The following is a 19,957-nucleotide window of genomic DNA, read 5'->3' as shown; positions in this document are numbered from 1 at the left end:
TTGGTCTGAGGTCTGATCTGGTAGACAGGGTTTTTTAATGCTCCCAGGTGATGTTAACGTGCAGCGGAGCTACAGAAGCACTGCAGGAAGGGACAGGTATTAACTAAATGTTCACAGCTATTTCATTGTTGTATTTAAGCTCCCTTAAGCTTAAATTCTTTGGGTTTCTTGTTCCTTTGTTCTGCTAAAAATGTCATCTTATCACTCTTCTTATTGCTGAGCCCAGAGGCAAAGGTCAAACAGATCATCGAAAAATGCCCTTTTAGTATGTGAAATGGTCATCTTATTTCAGGTCAACTGAGCCCATAGAGAGATGTCAAGAGCTGTAATATTGATACCACCGCAGCAAATGACTTTCCATCCAGAGACTTTAGGTTTTATAACCAATAGTGCAACTAGGCACCCTGGTAAAAGATTTACCTTTTACCATTACTTTTATTACAGACCACTGCTCAAGAATGTAGGATCTGTTTTAAGCATACTTCAAGAGGATTTGACCATAATTTCGTTCAGTTCTTCCAGACCCTGACTATCTGTCCTTTTTGACTATTAGTTGGCATTTATAGAGAGCCAAATCTTACTTGCTCCTCGCTATTTACTGAAAAGTTAGAAGATTCAGGTACTATGGTTAAAATCCTCGGGGTAACACACCATTCATTCTGCTTGTGTAAGGGCCTTATAATGGGGTCTGGTACTCAGTGTCACCATGAAGACAAGCCTTGCCGACATACACCTTCACAGTGCATGCTAAGGAGCTGTTGGCAGAGCTACAGCTGAGCAAGAGTCAAAACTAGATGAGAGGAAAATAAGATGCCTGTGACAAAAACACATTTTATAGAAAATGGTGCTGGTGGGTCAGCATGTGACATTGATTAGTTAGTATGTCTCAGTGCAAAGTTCAGGGATGGGGATTCAATGTGAAAGGGCTTTGTTAAAAACGCCATCCAAATAAGGGTGTACACAATGGAGGTTTTGTGACTACCCCTTATTATCTAATGAGAAGTTACAGAAAACTGGAGTGGTAATTGGCAGTTGGGTGTCGACTCCATATAAGCTTTGGATTTGAAATCTTGGCTTTGGTGCTGCTTGGCACTGTGTCCATGGGCAACTACTTTACCTACCTGAACTTTTCTCTTTTCATCTGGAAAAGGGCTTTCAGAATGGCAGAATAAAAACCTCTGAAAATCTACTCCTCCAAACAAAGAAAATTCTGGCAAAAATTGCCAGAACCAACTTTTTCAGAACTCTAGAAATTAACCAAAGGACTGCAACAATCTGAGCAATGTGTATTCAAGAAAAATGGCTGAATCTCAATAAAAATAGGGAGCTTTGTGACATTTTATTTTAAAGAGACAGGGTCTCTGTCACTCAGGCTGCAGTGCAGTGGTGCAATCATAGCTCACTGCAGCCTCAAATGATCCTCCCACTTCAGTCTTCTGAGTAGGTGGGACTACAGGTGCGTGCCACCATGCCCAGCTAATTTTTATTTTTTATTTTTAGAGGCAAGACTTTGCCTCTAAAGTTGCCCAGGCTGGTCTCAAACTCCTGGGCTCAAGCAATCTTCTCACCTCAGCATCTTGAGTAGTCGGGATTACAGGCATGTGACACCTCACCTGTATGTAACATTTTTACTTGACCAGTCTCCTTACCCCTCTTTCCAGATCTGTGGTAGGCTCGAACACTTAACAGCTTCTCAACCATGACAGCTCTGAGTACCAGCAGACTAGCAGCCAACAGTGAGGCAGAATAGCTTTGCAGCCCTAGCAGACCTGTTTACAAGAAATGCTTTTTTTTTTTTTTTTTTTTTTTTTTTTTTGGAGACAGGGTCTCCCTCTGCTGCCCAGGCTGGAGCACAGTGGTGTAATGATGGCTCACTGCAGCCTCAGACTCTTGGGTTCAGTGATCCTCCTACTTCACCCTTTCAAGCAGCCAGGACTACAGGTGCACACCTGGTTTATTTTTAAACTTTTTTTTTTTTTTTTTGAGACAGAGTCTCGTTCTATCACACAGGCTGAAGTGCAGGCATGATCTCTGCTCACTGCAACCTCTGTCTCCTTGGCTCAAGCGATCCTCCCGCCTCAGCCTCCCAAGTAGCTGGGACTACAGGTGCATGACGCCACATCTGGCTAATTTTTGTATTTTTTTGTGGAGATGGGGTTTTGATATGTTGTCCAGGCTGGTCTCGAACTCCTGAGCTCAAGTGATCCACCCATCTTGGCCTCCCAAAGTGCTGGGATTACAGGCATGAGCCACCACACTGGCTAAGTTTTTTGTAGACATGGGGTTTCACTATGTTGCCCAGGTTGGTCTTGAACTCCTGGCCTCAAGTGATCCTCCCGCCTTGGCCTCCCAAAGTGCTGGGATTATAGGCATGAGCCATATACCTGGCCTACAAGAAATACTAAGGGGAGTCCTTCAGGCAAAATGAAGGGACACTAGGGAGTAACTTGAATCCACATGAAGAAATAAAGAATGCTGGTAAAGGTAAACACACAGAAACCATAAAAGGCAGTAGAAATGTATTTTGTTTCTAATTCTTTTCTTCTCCCATATAATTTAAAAGACAACTACATAAAACAGTAATTACTAAACTGTTGACAGGCTTATACTGTAGAGAGATGTAATTTGTATGACAAATAGCACAGAAGAGAAGGAAGGAAATGGAAGTATATATTGCAGCTAAGTTTTTGTTTACTACTGAAATTAAGTTTGTATTAATCCAAACTATATTGTTTTAAGATATTATTGTAATCTTCAGGACAGCCATTAAGAAAATATTAGGCGAGCAGTGGGGTCCTCAGTATGGATCCTTTAGGCAGCTCTGCTGACCCCACCCTTTCCTGAACCGCCCTTCTGTCCCAGAGGGGTCACCCTGACCCCACCCACCTTGCTGCTGGGCTTTGGACCCCAGTCTTGAAAAGGCCTGGCCGTGCTGGCTCTGCCCCTCGAAGGGGCTGTGAGCAAGGTAGGAGGGAGCTGGTCTCCTTTTTTGGGGCCCCACCCAGGACCTGAGCACCCCCTACCCCTGTGAGGGCCCCAGGCCTTAAGTCCCTGGGGGGCGGCTATGGGTTTGTGACTCCAGCAGAGCAGAGGAACAGGTCACTGGAAGTGAGCTCAGCATGTGATTCGGTGATGGACCAGGTTTGGAAGGGCCAGTGTACTTTTCATTGTTGTCGTTGGTTTGTTGTTGCACATTCCAGGATATCAGTATTTTAACAGGTTCTAAGTGCCTTTCTATTGTAACTTATGTTTTCCCTCCTCTTGGCTCCATTGCTGTTAGCATAGAGTTTAAAAAAAAGAAATAAGCTAATGACTATAACAATATATTCCTCCATGGGAGAGGAAGTTTATAAATAAACAATAAAAGTGAGTTGCAAAAAATAAAATATAAAGAAACAACAGGAAATCAAAATAGTATACTAGAAATTATTTCACACAAAATAAGGCAGTAATGGAAAAATAAAGGAGTAAAAAGACAAGACAGAAAACAAATAGCAAAATGGCAGATGTAATTCCTATTTTATCGTTAATCAGGTTAAGTGTATATGGACTGAGCATTTCAATCAAAAGGTAGAGATTGGCATAATGAATTAAAAAAAAAAGACCCAACTATATTTCTCTGTAAAATACACTTTAGATTCAAAAATGCAAACAGGCTGAATGTGAAAGGATGGGAAAAGATGTACTATGCAAAAAGTAACCAAATAAGGGCAGGAGTGGCTATACAAATATGTAACAAAATAGACTTTAAGACAAAAATTGCTGGCAGAGACAAGGGATACTTTACAATTAAAAAAGGCCAATCCTGGCCGGGCACAGTGGCTCACGCTTGTAATCCCAGCACTTTGGGAGGCCGAGGCGGGCGGATCACGGGGTCAGGAGATCGAGACCACGGTGAAACCCTGTCTCTACTAAAAATACAAAAAAATTAGCCGGGCGTGGTGGCGGGCGCCTGTAGTCCCAGCTACTCGGAGAGGCTGAGGCAGGAGAATGGTGTGAACCCGGGAGGTGGAGCTTGCAGTGAGCCGAGATTGCGCCACTGCACTCCAGCCTGGGCGACAGAGCAAGACTCCGTCTCAAAAAAAAAAAAAAAAAAAAAAAAAGCCAATCCATCAGGAAAACAATTATAAACACAGATGCACCTAACAACAGAGCCCCCACCCTAAAATACATGAAGCAAAGACTGACAGAATTGAAGAAACAGCCAACTCAACAGTAATAGTTGGAGACTTTCATACCCTACTTTCAATAGTTGATAGGAAAATCAGGTAGAAGATCAGTAAGAAAATAGAAGACTTGGACAGTATGATGAACTAACTAGGTCTAACAGACATCTACAGAACAGCCAACAACAGCAGAATACACATTCTTCTCATGTGCACATGGCACCTTCTCCAGGATAGATTGTATGTTAAGCCACAAAACAAACCAATATGTTAAAAGGATTGAAATCATACAAAGTATGTTCTTGGATCACAATAGAATGAAATTATTTCCTCATCTGCAAAAAATGATAACATCTACCTGAGCAGACGATAAAAGAATTAATCCCAAGTAGCCAGCATGGGGCATAATAAACTTTTTTATTATGAGATATTTTGTTTATTGTAAGAACAGATTACATGTATGCTTTCCTTTGCCTCATGACTAGCGTGTGGCAAATGATGGGTTAACTTCCTCCTTTTAAATTAGAAAAAAAATTAACCATTTTCAATTTGTGGCAGATTATAAAATTGATAGTGTTATAGTTTTGAGAAAATACAGTATTACAACCCTGATGCGACTACCACCAATATGACTAAAAGCTGAATGTAGGACTAACTTAGAATACAAACTGGCAAATTTATAAATTGCCCTGTGTTTATAAAACAAGATAAATGATTATGGATCTAGCTGAATTTTCCTTAGCAATAAACCATGAGTGTTCATTCATATGTTTGACTCTCTTCATTTCACACCAGAGAGGCAAGATCAGGCCACATTCTTTTTTTTTTTTGAGACGGAGTCTTGCTCTTTTGCCCAAGCTGGACTGCAGTGGCACTATCTCGGCTCACTGCAAGCTCCGCCTCCCGGGTTCATGCCATTCTCCTGCCTCAGCCTCCCGAGTAGCTGGGACTACAGGCGCCCGCCACCACACCCAGCTAATTTTTTCTATTTTTAGTAGAGACGGGGTTTCACCGTGTTAGCCAGGATGGTCTCGATCTCCTGACCTTGTGATCTGCCCGCCTCGGCCTCCCCAAGTGCTGGGATTACAGGCATGAGCCACCACGCCCGGCCAGGCCACACTCTTATATAAGAGTTAATTCTTCTAGTCAAGGAATAAAGCTTGACCTTATACTGTCTTAAAACAGATCTTAGTTCAGATTATCTATAGCTGCTTTCGTGGAACAATAGCTGGTTTGAGTAGCTGTGACAGAGTCCAAATGGCTCATAAAGCCTAAAATATTTACAATTGGGACCTTTACAGAAAAAGTTTGCAGAACCGTAACCTTAAGAACTAAATAAATAATCCTTGGGTGGCGCTGGCAGATGATATTCCAGGAAAGACACTGAAGAAAACATGCAGTCATCCTTTTATTTCCAAGTTTGCATAACTTTCTTCAATATGGCCAATCTTGTTTCATCTGTAAACCCATCCCCTCCCTTCCCTTTATTACTTTGAAGCAAATCCAAGACATACATTGGTAATATTTTATCTACAAATATCTAAGTCTATTTGCATTGTATTTTAAGGCATGTAATACTTATGATAGCATTTATCTTTTTTTGCAAATATCAGAACAACCACACTGCTAATTTTCCTTCAAATTCTACGGTGCAATTGGTAGACTGGCCAAATGTTCTCTGACTTGTATTTAAAAATGATAAGAATGAGCTGGGTGCGGTGGCTTACACCTATAATCCCAGCACTTTGGGAGGCTGAGGTGGAAGCCCAGGAGTTTGAGGCCAGCTTGGGCAACGTAGCGTGACCCTGTCTCTACAGGCATGGTGGCACATGCATGTAGTCCCAGCTACTTAGGAAGCTGAGGCAGGAGGATCACTTGAGTCTAGGAATTTGTGGTTGCATTGAGCCATGTTTGCACCACTGTACTCCAGCCTGGGCAAAAGATCAAGACCCTGTCTCAAAAAAAAAAAAAAATCCCAAAATGAGAAATTTAATTTTTTCACCCAAGACAGTAATAGTAGAAACTTCACAGTTCTCCAGAAATTTCTCCCAACTTTTTTTTTCACTGACCAAACTCAATAGGGAGGTAATATCTAATTCAGAACTGCTGAGACCACTATTTTCAGGTTTTACAGTTATTTAGTTTAAATCAAAGATGTTTGGTTACTAAGCCTACACTTCCTGTAGTGTTTAAAGGGTGTGAGGTGACTCAGCTTGGGACATTTTGCTGCTGTAACTTCACATTTCTCTCACTTTCATGTCAACCATTCCTACACCCCCACCCACAATTCTGAATGAGCTCACCTACTTTTACTTTATAGTGATTAAATTTGCAAATATCAAATTTTAAAAAGAGGATTAAAGAAAAAGCTCAGATTTGTATGCCCCTTTCAGGGAAGGGCTGTCTTTTAGGTCTGCATTCAGACCTTCCAAAGCCCTGTCCACGGCCCCACTTGCATCAACAAACTGATCCGACCCAGTCCCCGGAAGACAACCGAGGTGCACACTGCCCCCACCTTGTGCTCAGTCATACTTGGAATGTGTCCCAGGCAGCCTAATTGAAATCAGTAAAGCAAAAAGGGTTAGCTAGCTGGAGGATCTTGTCAGAAGTGAAAGACAAGAGACTGAAAATGTAGGGTATGTACTGAGTGAGCAGCAGTCTTTTCAGGGTTCTAATGATAGAGAACACAATTAAAAAGGCAGACTAATTGCTAGGAAATGTAATTCATTCTTTGGCTTGTCATTTAAAGGAAACAACTGGGATGGCAATAAGTGTGAAGTATTTTGTAGATAGGGATTTTTTTTGAGACAGGATCTCGCTCTCTCACCCAGATTGGAGTGCAGTGATGCAATCGTGGCTCATTGAAGGCTTGATCTTTCGGGTTCAAATGATCCTTCCACCTCAGTCTCCTGAGTAGCTGGGACTATAGGTGCGCACCACCACATTTGGCTAAGTTTTGTATTTTTTTTGTAGGGACTGGGTTTCATCATGTTGCCCAGGCTGGTCTCAAACTCCTGAGCTCAAGTGATCTGCCCACCTCGGCCTCAAAGAGGTTAGGATTAAAGGCATGAGCCACCATGTCCAGCTGAGATTTTTAAATGAGTATTTTTAAATATACACACACAATTTAAAAATGGTCTTATTTTCCCTAACACTGTTAAGTTCTTTGGAATCAAAGAGCCACTTGACTGTACCAAAGGTCATAAGTAGTACAACATAGGATGGTCTTATCATAAATTTGTGGTTAAATTAGCGACCTTCGTTTTCCCCTTCTAGGCTCATAGCCTCCAAATGGCCATCACTTTCCTGGCTTAGTAAGGCTCATTACCAGCCGCAAGCAGCAGCAAAAGCATACACGTGAATGTAGGGATTATCAGTTCATCCCTGCATTACTGCTAAAAAACGGATTCTCCCATTTCAGTCACCCTACCACATTCCATATGGAAGATTATTTGCCATGTCAGAAGTGTATTTTCTCAATGCCATTTTCTCTTTAAAAAATTTACATTTTTAACCATTTTACTCCCAAACCCTGAGAGCCAGGTTCTCTATACCTTATTATTTGTTCATGGATCTGTGGGCCAGGAATTTGAGCCGGGCTAAGTGGGGATGGTTCTCTGCTCTATAATGTTTGTGGCCTCAAGCGGAATGACCCAAATAGCTGAGAGCTGGCTAGGCCTCTCTCTCCTTATGTTATCACCTGGAGGGAGTCATTTGGGGCCTCACTCCCAATGTCTGGGCACTGTGGTTCTCTCCCACGTGGCCTCTACTCACTCACTAATCTAGTCTGACAGACATTTACAGGGTGACTGGCTTCCAAGAGTGAAAAAGCAGGTGCTAGGAGACTTCCAGAGATCTCAGCTCAGAAGTCTCAGAATGTCACTTCTGCATTTTATTAAAGCAAGTCACAAGCCAGACTAGACTCAAGGGGTGGGGAAACAAACTCCACCTCTTGATGGGAAAAGGAACACTTGCATACAGACATAGGAAGCATTGTTGGCAGCCATTTTGGGAGACAACTGCCACACCTTTCAAGAGCTAATCATGACAGAATGTTAGAAGACTCCTCCATCTTCCATGGAGAAGAAATGTCCCAATCTCTTGGTATCTAATCCAAGGATGGATTTTTCCATTGTTTTCCACTACTGAGTGGGGGAGAAGGAGGCAGCATCAGCATTAGGGTACAAGTGAAGGTGAACACAGCTGAGGATGTTTCACGATAATAGCATTCTAATATGACTGTCTTCCATTCTGTTCTTCCCAAGCTTCCACTTTTAGCTTGCTTTTGTGAATCAAGACCGTGGATCATTCAAAATAGTTTTTTCTTTTTCTTTTTCTTTTTTTTTGAGACAGGGTCTCCCTCTGTCCCCCAGGCTGGAGTGTAGTGGCACAATCACAGCTCACTGCAGCCCCAACTTAGGTGCAAGTGATCCTTCCACTTCAGCCTCCTCAGTAGCTGGGACTATAGGCACAGCTATAGTCACCACCACACCTGGCTAATTTTTATAGAGATGGGGTCTTGGTATGTTGCCCATGCTGGTCTTGAACACTTGGGCTCAAGCAATCCTCCCCCCTTGGCCTCCCAAAGTGCTGGGATTACAGGCATGAGCCACCATGGCTGGTCATTTAAAATATTTTGTTGGTATTTTACAGATTACTTTTAACTTCCTGGATTTTAGAACTAAGCAGAATTAGCATGCTCTGATGCCTTATCCCACCTGTCACAGTAACTTTTCTCTATAAAATGGTACATTTTACTAACCCTTTGTAAGTACATACTTAAAATGCTTAAGCGATGAAGGGAAGTCTTGATTCTTACTGTCTTCAGCAAGATTAGGCTCTAGCCCTCTCACTTAAGAATACCTCTTGGGAGTAATTCTTTCTTTTCTCTGAATTATTCATGTGTTTACTAATGGTATCCATGGTAGCTCCTCTAGAGGCATAGTTGAAATGTATTAGCCTTTACTGTTATTCCTGTGAAGGCTTATAGTGTTGGCATCCATTCCCTCTGGATTTTGAGTCGGTATTCACAGTTGATAACCTCACATTGAGCCATGATACTCTTTGTATCATTATCATTACCTGCTATAAAGAAACCAGACCATTACCTGATATAAAGAAACTTCACAGTGAATTCATAGAAAAGACAGAAAAAAGTTTTGCTGAATATGTCCTATATACATATATATAATATTTTATTTTAAAATGTCATTGAACATATACATTTCTTTAGCTTTTTCCAGGGGACATTGCACCTAAGTTTCAAAACACACAAAATAGATCCCCTTTACTAAACAGTTTTCATTTTTGGGTTACAAAAAAGTCAGTGTTTCACAATCACAAAGCATAAAGGTACATGGTTCTGAAACCATTTCCAGGCAGATTTCTCTCATTCACTGTACGTAGGGTAGTTTTGGAAACCCAGACCATGATCCATTCCTTACAAATGATCTCCACCATGGGCCTCCCTGGGTCTCCAGAAAAGAAAAAACAAAACTGGGGGCAAAACAGTAGTAAAGTAATAACCTCAGGACTCAGGAAAGAAACACAAAATACTTGTGGGAGATCAGAAAAGTAGAGGACACAGGTTCTCCTTCAAGTACATCACAGTAGAAAACTACAGCACATTTACAGCCTTATTTGGTCACTGTCTACCTGGTTGCTACATGAACAAAACTTCACCTAAGACACAGAGGAAAAATTAAAGCTATTTACACAGATAACACTGTGGATTCGAAAGAGCAGTCCTCTGCAGACCGGCACTCCATCTGACAAAAGCCACAGTGCTCACAGGAGAGGCAAGTCAGGCTGCTCGCGTAGCGTCCTTTGAAAAATCCCAGTGTACAAACATGTGCCACGTCACCACACAAAACCAAAGTCTGCTCAGAGAGGTGGGCTATGGTGGGCAGGCTGTAACCTTTCTCTGCAATTGTTAAGTCTTCAAAAATCTGAGTTCCTCACATAAAATTCTGTGCTGTGGCCAGAGCTTGTTTTACCATCTTCTTAGATTGGATCACTTTTAGGATCAGCCTGGTTGTTCTTTGCATAGACAATGACTCTCACAGCTTTCTCCAAGTGTCCCAGAAGCACTAACTTACTGAAAATAGAATCTCATCAAAGCTTAACATATTCACTCTGAAAACAGCGGAGCTGCTGGGTCGCTTAAGGAAAGCTGAGAACCTCAAACCTGTGGAAGGAAAACCAGTGACCACTTGTGGCCTTATAAAGTTGATTGATTGGCAGGTGAGGAAGGGGATATCAAGAGGAGAATCAGAATTTTAAAGACATGGGAGATTTGTCCCTAATGTTTTCATACTAGTGCTCTTGTTAAATGGAAAACCCTGCCTGAATGGGGAAGATCTGAGGCTAAATCTGGATCCTGGGACTCTCATTCTTGCCCACCATCATCTCCCTGTGGCTGGAAGTGAATGAATACTGAGAACACAGTAAGAGGAGGGTGGTCACAGCTGACTTCACAAAGCCTCACGGAGGTTAAGTTGTTCAAGAATTTAAAAAGTAAACACCCCAAATCCTCCAAAATGGAATACTGTGGAAAATAACTGAAATTTCCACTGCTTAAGGCTTTGTCCTATTGAGACAGCTGAGTACTTGGCCTAGCCCGATTTTCACCTTTCCTTTTACACCTCAAGAACAGCAGATAGGTAAGCACAACCACAGCAGAACACACCCTCCACCTCTCTGACTGCCGACACTGGCTACAGGAATAAGGCTTTGGTTATCATCTAGCAAAATGCCGCAGAGTACGGATGGACTGAGTTTGTTCTAAGGAAAGGAGTTTCGCCAGATCGTCTGAAGAGGCCCAGCCCAGCAAAGAGATTTAGAGCAGAAAAGCCTTTCATTAAAGTAGCCACACACCCCTCAAGACAACCATAAAGACTTGACTAGGAAATCAAAAGCTTTTTATTAAACAAGACTTCCTCTGAGGCTATTCGAGCAAGCAGATTTGGCTATAAGTCAGATACGCAAGATTTCAGAACCATGTATAAATACGTTCTGCGGAATTTTGAAGTGTGCGTCCTTTGACTTTTCCAGGAATGCACCAAGGGCCAACCTGTTATGTAGACACAGTCACTGTTTTAGGACGGGGTGACATGGGGCCTGGGTAAAAAAATAAGGCCAAAACTGAGTAAGCTCAATTTATAGAGCCATATCAGTGCTGGGCAGATCTGCCACGCTTCGTTTACATCATGTTTCCTACTTTTGATTTCTTCATCTCATTTATAGTCTTCCTCCCATCTCCTAAACACAAACATGACTTTATCTTATAACTAAGATCTTTCCACTCAAGGGGGCGTATGAAAACAATTCCTGGATGCCTTTCTAACTAAAACCAGCAGGACTAAATGCTCAAGATTTTATAATATTTCGATTTAGAGGTTTCTAGAGTTTTTCCTGAGACGTGCCATAGCAGTAAATGAATTGGTGAATTGAGTAGAAGGTAGTTGTGACATCTACACCCAAATTCTTACTCTGGTGGCTTGAATAAAACTGGAGAAGCTCAAGGTAGGGCCCAGATAGAGGCCCAGGAAAGCAAAGAAATGAAAGATGGTGGGGACACAGGAAGGATCCCAAAGAAAGACAGCAGCTCAGGGTCCTCCAGAGAAGACTTGCTCAGGTTTCCTTCTTACACATGACTCTGAGCGCCGGGGCAGAACAGGGAGTGGACCACACTGCTGTCACGTGCTTGAAGGTTTTCCTACAGCATCAGACTCTGCCCGAAGCAAAGCATTTTCCACAAACTTCTCTCCACAGAGGTATCTGGGGTAGCTAAGATCTACTGCAGGAGGAAGAAACATGCTGTCAGATGAAGACAACTCCTGACAAGGCCGAAGTCCCATTCTTCCCAGGCCAACACTTCCACAAACACCTGGTGGCATGAATTCCCACAGTATTTCACCTGCCAGACAGGGCACTGTCTCCACACCCTGGAACGAGTTCATTCCTGAGTAGGAGTTCATTCCAGGCCTTTTCGAATACAATACCAACAACTCTAGAAATGGCAGGTAATTTACTGCCCTGGAGGAGAGGTTTCTATCCTCTCCTCTGGGAAGAAATTCAAACAAATATGAGAACTGGAATTAGCTCTCTAGCATTCTGGGGGCTCACATCAGTGACCTTTTTCCTTCTTGGGTCAGAAGAGTGTTTTAATTACTCAAAGTTGCCAAAATGGTGGCAATACCTCAGTAGCTCAACAGGAAGAAGACTAGGTAATTTTGTGGCTGTACAAGTCTGCCTAAGAGACAGAAGTGAGTTGTATAATCTACTTGGCCATTCCTCCCAGCAGAGAAGCAGCAGGTAGATATGGCATGCACTGTGCCTGCTGCTGCTGCTGCTGCTCTTATGGCGAACACTCAGATGTGGAACCATAGAGGGACCTTGAGGAGCTGGGACACGATTCTTTAGAGAAGGGACAAGGAGCACAGCATGAGAATGGCCAGTCAACCCATTTCAAATTCTTTTATTAAAGTGTCCCCCCTGGGGGGCCTTGCACAAAGATGATGGGGAGAGCAGAACTGCTGCTCCTTGACAGAACTCTGATCCTTACACTTTGTTTGGAGTGGGCTTGGGGACAGTCATAAGCCATGAAACGTGAATCCAAAATGGTCCCCAGATGAGCCATGGTGAACCAACAGATGCAAGGAACTTCTTAAACTGCTCTATTAAACACTGCTTTATATGTGTCCCCATGATACAGAAAAGTGGGATGGGGCCAGCCACTACAGAAATGAAAATCCAGACTCTCACAGAGAACCCTTGAGCCACACAGGGAGGCCACTAAAGACAACAGAGGAACTGCTGGTCCACAGAAACACTCATAGTTTCATGAAAACACACTGATTTGGTGAGAAAATGCAACTTGGGAACAAACATTACACAACAAAGACCCTCTGTCATGCAGGGCACTGGCCCAGATGCTGCCTGGGCTGTGTGGGCTAGAGGAGGTGGGGACAACCCAGCCTGGGTGGGACTTTGACACAGAATTTCCTCAGCAGGGTGTTGGAAAGTCCCAGGCCTGTTCTATGGACGGGGGAAAAAAAAACCAGATTCAAGGAATGTCAAAAAAACGAAAAAAAAAAAAAAAAAAAAAAATCCCTGCCTCACTCCACCACTGCCACAAAAGAATAGAAACAGAGAGGAAAAAAAGAGAAGGGGGCGAGGGGCAGACGGCAATCCCTGAAATAAACCTCAGGCTTCCTAGAAGATGGGCACTTACATTTTGAGGCATGACCCCCTACTTTCCAATGCAGCACTTTTTAACCCGTAGATAAGCTGGCAGCTTGACAGGCTGAAGAGTCCTCTGCCATTTACACCTGAAAATGGCTGCCCCAGCTACTCTAGATAAAATAAATATGATATATATACCCCAAATAGTCAATGGCCACCTCGGAGGCCTATGAAAGGAACTGAAATACAACACTTGGTAGCAGCCTTTGTGTTTTGCTCTTGTTGAGTTGACTTGTTACTAAAGAAATGGAAACCAAAGGGTCATCTTGAAGCATAGCCTTTTGGGCTTGAACTCCCCACTTGGGCTGGGAAGAGACTGCATCACTTGGAACTCAGCTGGGGCACTTCCCAGTTCTGTCTTGCCAAGAGGCATCCCAGCTTTGTTCCCCTCTGTCCTCCCAATCCCCTGGGCCATTTTCATGACAGCTTGTTTCCATGTATTAAAGGAATGACATATACAGAAATGTCGTCTCCTGAGCCCAGTCGGTCATTAGATATCCGCCATCCTCTGTCCTTCAGCACACCCCGGGCACGCATCACCAGGTCCTGAGCTGCCAGTGTGTACCTATGCAGGAGAGGCAGGAACGAGACAGTCAGTAGAGCATCAGACAGAAGCCAGGGTCAAGTGAGGCTGGGAAGGGGGAGGCATCACTCCAGTTGTATAAATAAGTTTCAAATACACTTACAATAAGAAAAAGACAAGGTCATCTTTTCCCAAAATGTAGGACACCTAATGTGAGATGACTGTTTACATGGTAGTGGGATAAGGCACTAAATACATTAGATAATGTCTTACGTTATTCACCTGCTCAGTTCTCTTTTGATGTTTTTGATTATATTAAGGGGAGTCTCAGTTTGCTGCTAGTATATCTCAAAGAGCTGCTCAAGCTCAGAGCTTTCCATGACAAATGGTTATCTAGCTTAAAAAGTACATGGGAAAAATCAGAACTTTTGTTTTCAGTATATTTAGTTTTAGAGTTATGTTGCTTTTGTGACAAAGAATAGTCATTTTCTATTTATGGTAAAAATCATTTAAAATAAATTTTTCACAGTGAGTTAAGGAAAAATATTAAAATTAATTCAACGTGGCATAAGCATATAGCAAGAATGTGAAGTTTTTTTTTTAATTAATTTTTTTTTTTTTGGGTAAATGACTGATAAGCCTTGGTGTGAGTGAGCTGCTTACTTGTCAGTATCACCCTGTCCTCTTGACCAATGTAAGTTCAGCAAGGGATCCCTTAAGAACTTGAAAATAAGATTGCTGAGATTTAAACTGTAAGCTTAAGGAGAAAGAATGACACTATAAGCTGATGGAAAGTATTAACGTCTAGGAGAAAGACTAACTTGGGAGGTGATTTGGGTGGGTATGGGCCTGGGTTAGCCCTGAGGCATAAAAAAATGAGACAAAACGTTGGCAGGTGTCTATCCAAACACTGACCAGAGCAGAGGGAGTCACAGTTGACAGCCTTCAGAGGAACTTAGTTCCACTGGCAGGGTCATATTTGGTGTGGGATGGACTATTTTCTTAGTCTATACCATTAAGCATATGATTCAGCTTTATTCTGAGTTCGTGTTCACCAAAGAACCACCTGATTATGATCTGCCTCCCTGTGTAGGCCTGCCTACAGGAAAGAATGAGCTAGTCATTTTTACTTTAAGAATATCCATCAGTTATATTTCTCTGCTTAAATGTCAAGTGGCATTTTGGTTTACAGATCAATCTTGTGAGCTTGGTTAAGGCGAGACCAACTCTGATAATGAATCTCTTTTTTGTATCTTGATTAAATCAGTTTCTGAACCTGAAAAGCTAAGAGCCAGACTGGTAAATCATCAAGATGATAAATGTCACCATATAAGTCCTCTTGGAAGCTAGCCTGTGGGCCTTTTACAAGGGACCACCCTGATGTTGCTAGTGACCTTTCTCTACTTGGAATGTCTCAGTAGTCTCGCCCTCAGAGCTGTGAGTTATGGAATTCAGAACCCCAGAAGCCTCTCCATTTCTTTTGCTAAAATTCACAGACTTTCATGTTGAGAACTGCATCATTGTTACATTATTTAAGAACAAGTGCTCTAGCAAATGATCCCAGGATTGTGAAGATTCCAAGTTGTTCAGTCTTTGAGGATCAAGTCTATTTGTACAGCCCAGATAACAGACAGAAGTGTAACATACACTATAGCAGAAAGGATATTATAGTTAATACAAAATAAATACCTTTCCTTCTAGAGGATGGGGTTGTAGGTGAATAATTTTTTTCTATCTATCTGTATTGAGAGAATTATCATCTTTGAGGCAGAAATCTTTAAGCTATTCTTGAGAGAAGAGGCAAACAGTTCGTCCTGAGGTTCTCCTCCTCTTGAGATCAGGAAATAAACAAAGGCCTCCAAAGAGATCTTTGGCTGAAGAGCTAAGTAAATATCTCAAAATCGACATATTGCAGCTCATACACTATAATCAGAAAAGCCTCTCAGCTGCTCACCTCATGTATTAATTCGTTCTCACACTGCTATAAAGAACTACCTGAGACTGGGTAATTTATAAGCAAAAGAGGTTTAATTGTCTCACAGTTCCGTATGGCTGGGAAAGCCTTAGGAAACTTACAATCATACCGATGGTGAAGGTGAAGCAAGGCATGTCTTACATGGCAGCGGGAGACAGCGAGTGAAGGGGGGAAATGACTTTTAAATCATCAGATCTCGTGAGAACTCACTCACTATCACAAGAACAGCATGGGGGAAATCTGTCCCCATGATCTAATTGCCTCCCACCAGGTCCCTCTCCTGACATGTAGGGATTACAATTTGACATAAGATTTGGGTGGGGACACACAGCCAAACCATATCACCCCAGCTTACTCTTAGTTTTATATTAAATTGTATATGAGACATAAACACATGGGGAGAGGTCACCAGCTACACCAGAGTGACATTTATTATCCTGGTGATTGACCAGTCTGCACCTGAGCTTTTTAGGTTCAGAAACCTGGCTAAGTTTATTTGCCTATCAGGCCTGAACACACCTTAACCCAGCTATGAGCTGACTAGACAGAAAATTATGGTATGCTATGAGAAAATATGCCTGACAATAAGATACTCAATCCTTTTGTAGTTCATAAGCTTGATGTTTGAGTTTTCACACTTACGTGTGAAATGTGCCTCCCTTAGACCTTGTTACTACGTCAGCACGTTACCCATGAGACATGGAAAAAAAAAGATAGACACTCAAAGATGTCAAAAAACAGATACGAGAACTCAAAACACAACTCTTTATGGCTATTTTAAGCTCCAAACAGGCCTCAACAGGTACTGCAGTCATGGAGAAATGACTGGCTTTATTAGAGTCATGAAAGATGACCAAGAGACCACCCTGATGCTGCTATTACTAGTGACTTTGCATATTTTTTAAATGGTCAAAATTAGCTTGGTATTTTTAAAAAGGAAGCATTAGGTCACCTAGAAAAGATGGCTACCCAGGAAACTCACTTCCCTGAGGGCTGTAGATAATTAAGGTTTCAGTCTTCGATATGGTTATTTCCTGTTCCAAGATAACTTCCTTTGAGATTGCTTCTCTCTTCACCATCCACTCTGTTTTCCCTTAGGTGCTGAACTTCCTGAGGGAAAATCCACTCTTGCTTTCTCAATTTATTACTTCCCATTTTATTCCTTTGTCTCTTACCAGTAGGCCCAACACCCTACTAATCTGTCCTCTTAAAGCTTCATCCAAGGGTGGCTTCTCAATACTTATTCTGCTTAACCCTTTGTGTTCAGCACAAATACTGCTGACTATTTTATCCTTAAAAATCCCTGTTCTTGAATTCTCCTTTCTTTCTGGGGCTCCCATGCCATAACCCACTCCAAGTTCTCCTGTGACTGGGCTTCCATGACACACAGCACAAGTCCTTCTCTCTGATGCTCCTTAATTTCCTTTGTAGGCCCTAACTAAGACTTAGGAAGAACTCAATGATCATTAATTTCTTTTTACTTCCACAGTGGAACATCCCCAGGTATCATCCTTAGTTAATGGTATCCTGGTCTCTTAGGCAAGAAATCATACTGTTTTTCAGTGCCACTTTCACACCCTGATATTGTTCAATTATGAAATCCACAGGGCAGGGTAGGACTTCTAAACTTTGCATTATTATTATTTAGAGACAGGGTCTTGCTCTGTCATCCAGGCTGGAGTGCAGTGGCATAATCATAGCTCACTGTAACCTCAAAGTCTTGGGGTCAAGTGATCCTCTCACCTCAGCCTCCCAAGTAGCTAGGACTAAGGCATATTCCACCATGCCCAGCTAATAAACTTTGCATTATTTTAAGTGTATTTTATTAGTTGCACATGGCTAATTAAAACAAAATCTATATAGTCATTAAGATGATAATTTTGTTTATTGCAAAAACTGGTAGATCTGTACCTATATTTTGCGGTCATATATACACACACATATGAAAACTTATTTTGTGTTTTTTATTATGTGCTTCTTTCCTTCTTTCTTGTTTTCTGTCAGGTTGATAGCTTTAATATTCCCCTGCCCCAACTGGCTTGGAAGTGTTATTTCTATTATCAGTTATGCTTAAATTTTTAATATATAAGTTAATCATATTTCTGTCCTCCTCCTGAAAATAAAAGGACCTTAGAATGCCTTCTTTCATCTTCCATGTTACTGCCTATTATTTTAATTCACCTTTTTTTGAGCCTGCCTTAATCATTATCATTTACAATCTACACTTACATAAATAAACCAACATACTAACTTCTTTGCTTTTTATGAAACTATTCCTTGCTTCTGCATTTAATTTCCTTTTATTGAATTACATTTTTAGTAATTTTTTTAACAATGGTCTGTGAGCGGTAAGCTCACCTAGTCTTTGGATTAAGAAAATCTGTATTTTTACCTTTGATTTTGGCTGATAGCTTTATTGTTATGCAGTTCTAGATTGTCTGTTATTTTCCCTCAGCAGTTTGAAGGCATTATTCTGCTTACTTCTGACTTCTACTCTTTTTGAGAAGTCTGTCTTTTATCATTTCTTTATAGGTAGATGGCTTTTGTCATTGATAGCTTTTCATGTTTTTGTTTTTTTGTTGCTGATACGAAGTACCACTAAGACATAACAAAAAGGAGCTTTTTATTTATCATGGTAAGAAATTAGTTTTACTCTTTCAAACTGAAAACTTCTGAAAAATTCTCAGCCATCAGCTTTTTGGATATTGCCTCTCCTCTATGTTGTATTCTCCATAAACTCTTATTAGATCTTATTTTACCTTGCAGATTTCAACTTCTCTGTGATATCTTTCAATTCACTAACTCCCTTTAGCAGTTTACTGTCCATTTAGTCAATTAGTTTGTTTCAATGACAATGTTTCACCATTGTGAATTTCTATTTGGTTCTTGTCCAGATTGACCTCTTCTGACCTTACGATTCTATATGCATAAACTTAACTCTCTTCTACACTTGTTCTGTTACACCCAGGTTTTCTTTGAGGGCCTGGAGGGAAGGCTGTATTGTATTTGGTTATTCTTTCTCATGGTGAGTGTGAAGGGAAGAATAAGTGCTTCTTCAGAAGGGGTTGTTCACTATGTGCCCTGGGTTATCCACAGAGATTTAAAATTTGCCTTTACTGAGGGGCAGTATGGGTTTCTGTAGTGCTAGAACATGTTCATTTCAGTTTTTTTGGCTTAGGATCCCCTATACCACAGGAGTAGTATTGTTAGAGTAGGCAGTTAGGTAGACATGATCAGGACAGGGGAGGGCCCTCCCACAGGAATGTCTGGCGACCATCAGGTGATAGTCAGGCCATTGTTAAACCCTCTAAAATAACAATTGGTCACAGCTGGCACCAGGGACATGCAGTCTCCCAATAGAAAACACCTGGCCAGGTGCAGTGGCTTACGCCTGTAATCCTAGCACTCTGGGAGGTCAAGGCGGGCGGATTAACTTGGGCCCAGGAGTTAGACACCAGCCTAGGCAACGTGGTGAACCCTGTCTCTACAAAAAAATACAAAAATTAGCTGGGCACGTGCCTGTCGTCCCAGCTACTCGGGAGGCTGAGGTGGGAAGATCTCTAGAGCCTGGGAAGCGAGGCTGTGCCACTGCACTCCAATCTGGGTGACAGAGAGAGACTTTCTCAAAAAAAAAAAAAAAAAAAAAAAAAAAGCAACACCTGAAGCAGGTGATCAGCAGCTTCCTGATAAGGTCTCAGGAGATAGGCGAGTGGGCGCAAGCACACGCACTAGGAGGTGAAATGGCAGAGTTTATCATATGGCCTTCCTCCAGAAACACTCAACAGATAAGGGAAAAATGAATGAGCATGCGTACTTCAGTAAGCACACTGCATATGCAGCCCCTCCCAACTGCTGGCAGGCCACGGTGCATGCAGACAGCCCACCCCAAGGGAAGAATCAGGGGAGAAGAAACGCACAGCATGCCAATGTATAAAACCCCAAGTCAAGGCCGGACGAGGCACTTGGATCTCTCAAGTCAGCCACTTGGTCCTCTTCCAAATGTACTTTACTTCCCTTCGTTCCTCCTCTAAAACTTGCCTCAGTCTC

At 41.9% G+C, this 19,957-nt stretch overlaps 1 protein-coding gene and 1 non-coding gene across 4 annotated transcripts in view; one reads left to right on the top strand and one right to left on the bottom strand.

The window, feature by feature from the left end:
- Nucleotides 1-9,340: 9,340 nt before the first annotated feature.
- The window catches only part of PPM1H (protein phosphatase, Mg2+/Mn2+ dependent 1H), a 305,024-nt gene continuing 294,407 nt past the window's right edge, over nt 9,341-19,957 (bottom strand). For 2 of the 3 annotated variants that reach the window (XM_030822307.1, XM_003252730.4), the window contains exon 10: nt 9,341-13,977. In XM_030822307.1, the coding sequence (XP_030678167.1) occupies nt 13,830-13,977 (148 nt within the window). In that variant the 3' untranslated portion in view covers nt 9,341-13,829. The remainder of the gene's footprint in view (nt 13,978-19,957) is intronic. The other variant, XR_004032267.1, reaches the window with a different exon arrangement.
- On the top strand, nt 16,507-16,610 carry LOC115837432. The gene has a single exon (XR_004032473.1). It is a non-coding gene; the product is annotated as a small nucleolar RNA U13 (small nucleolar RNA).

The sequence above is a fragment of the Nomascus leucogenys genome, chromosome 11, assembly GCF_006542625.1.
Source record: "Nomascus leucogenys isolate Asia chromosome 11, Asia_NLE_v1, whole genome shotgun sequence".
NCBI lineage: Eukaryota > Metazoa > Chordata > Mammalia > Primates > Hylobatidae > Nomascus > Nomascus leucogenys.
The sequence above is the reverse complement of the archived record's forward strand: the minus strand, read 5'-3'. Positions and strand labels throughout refer to the sequence as shown.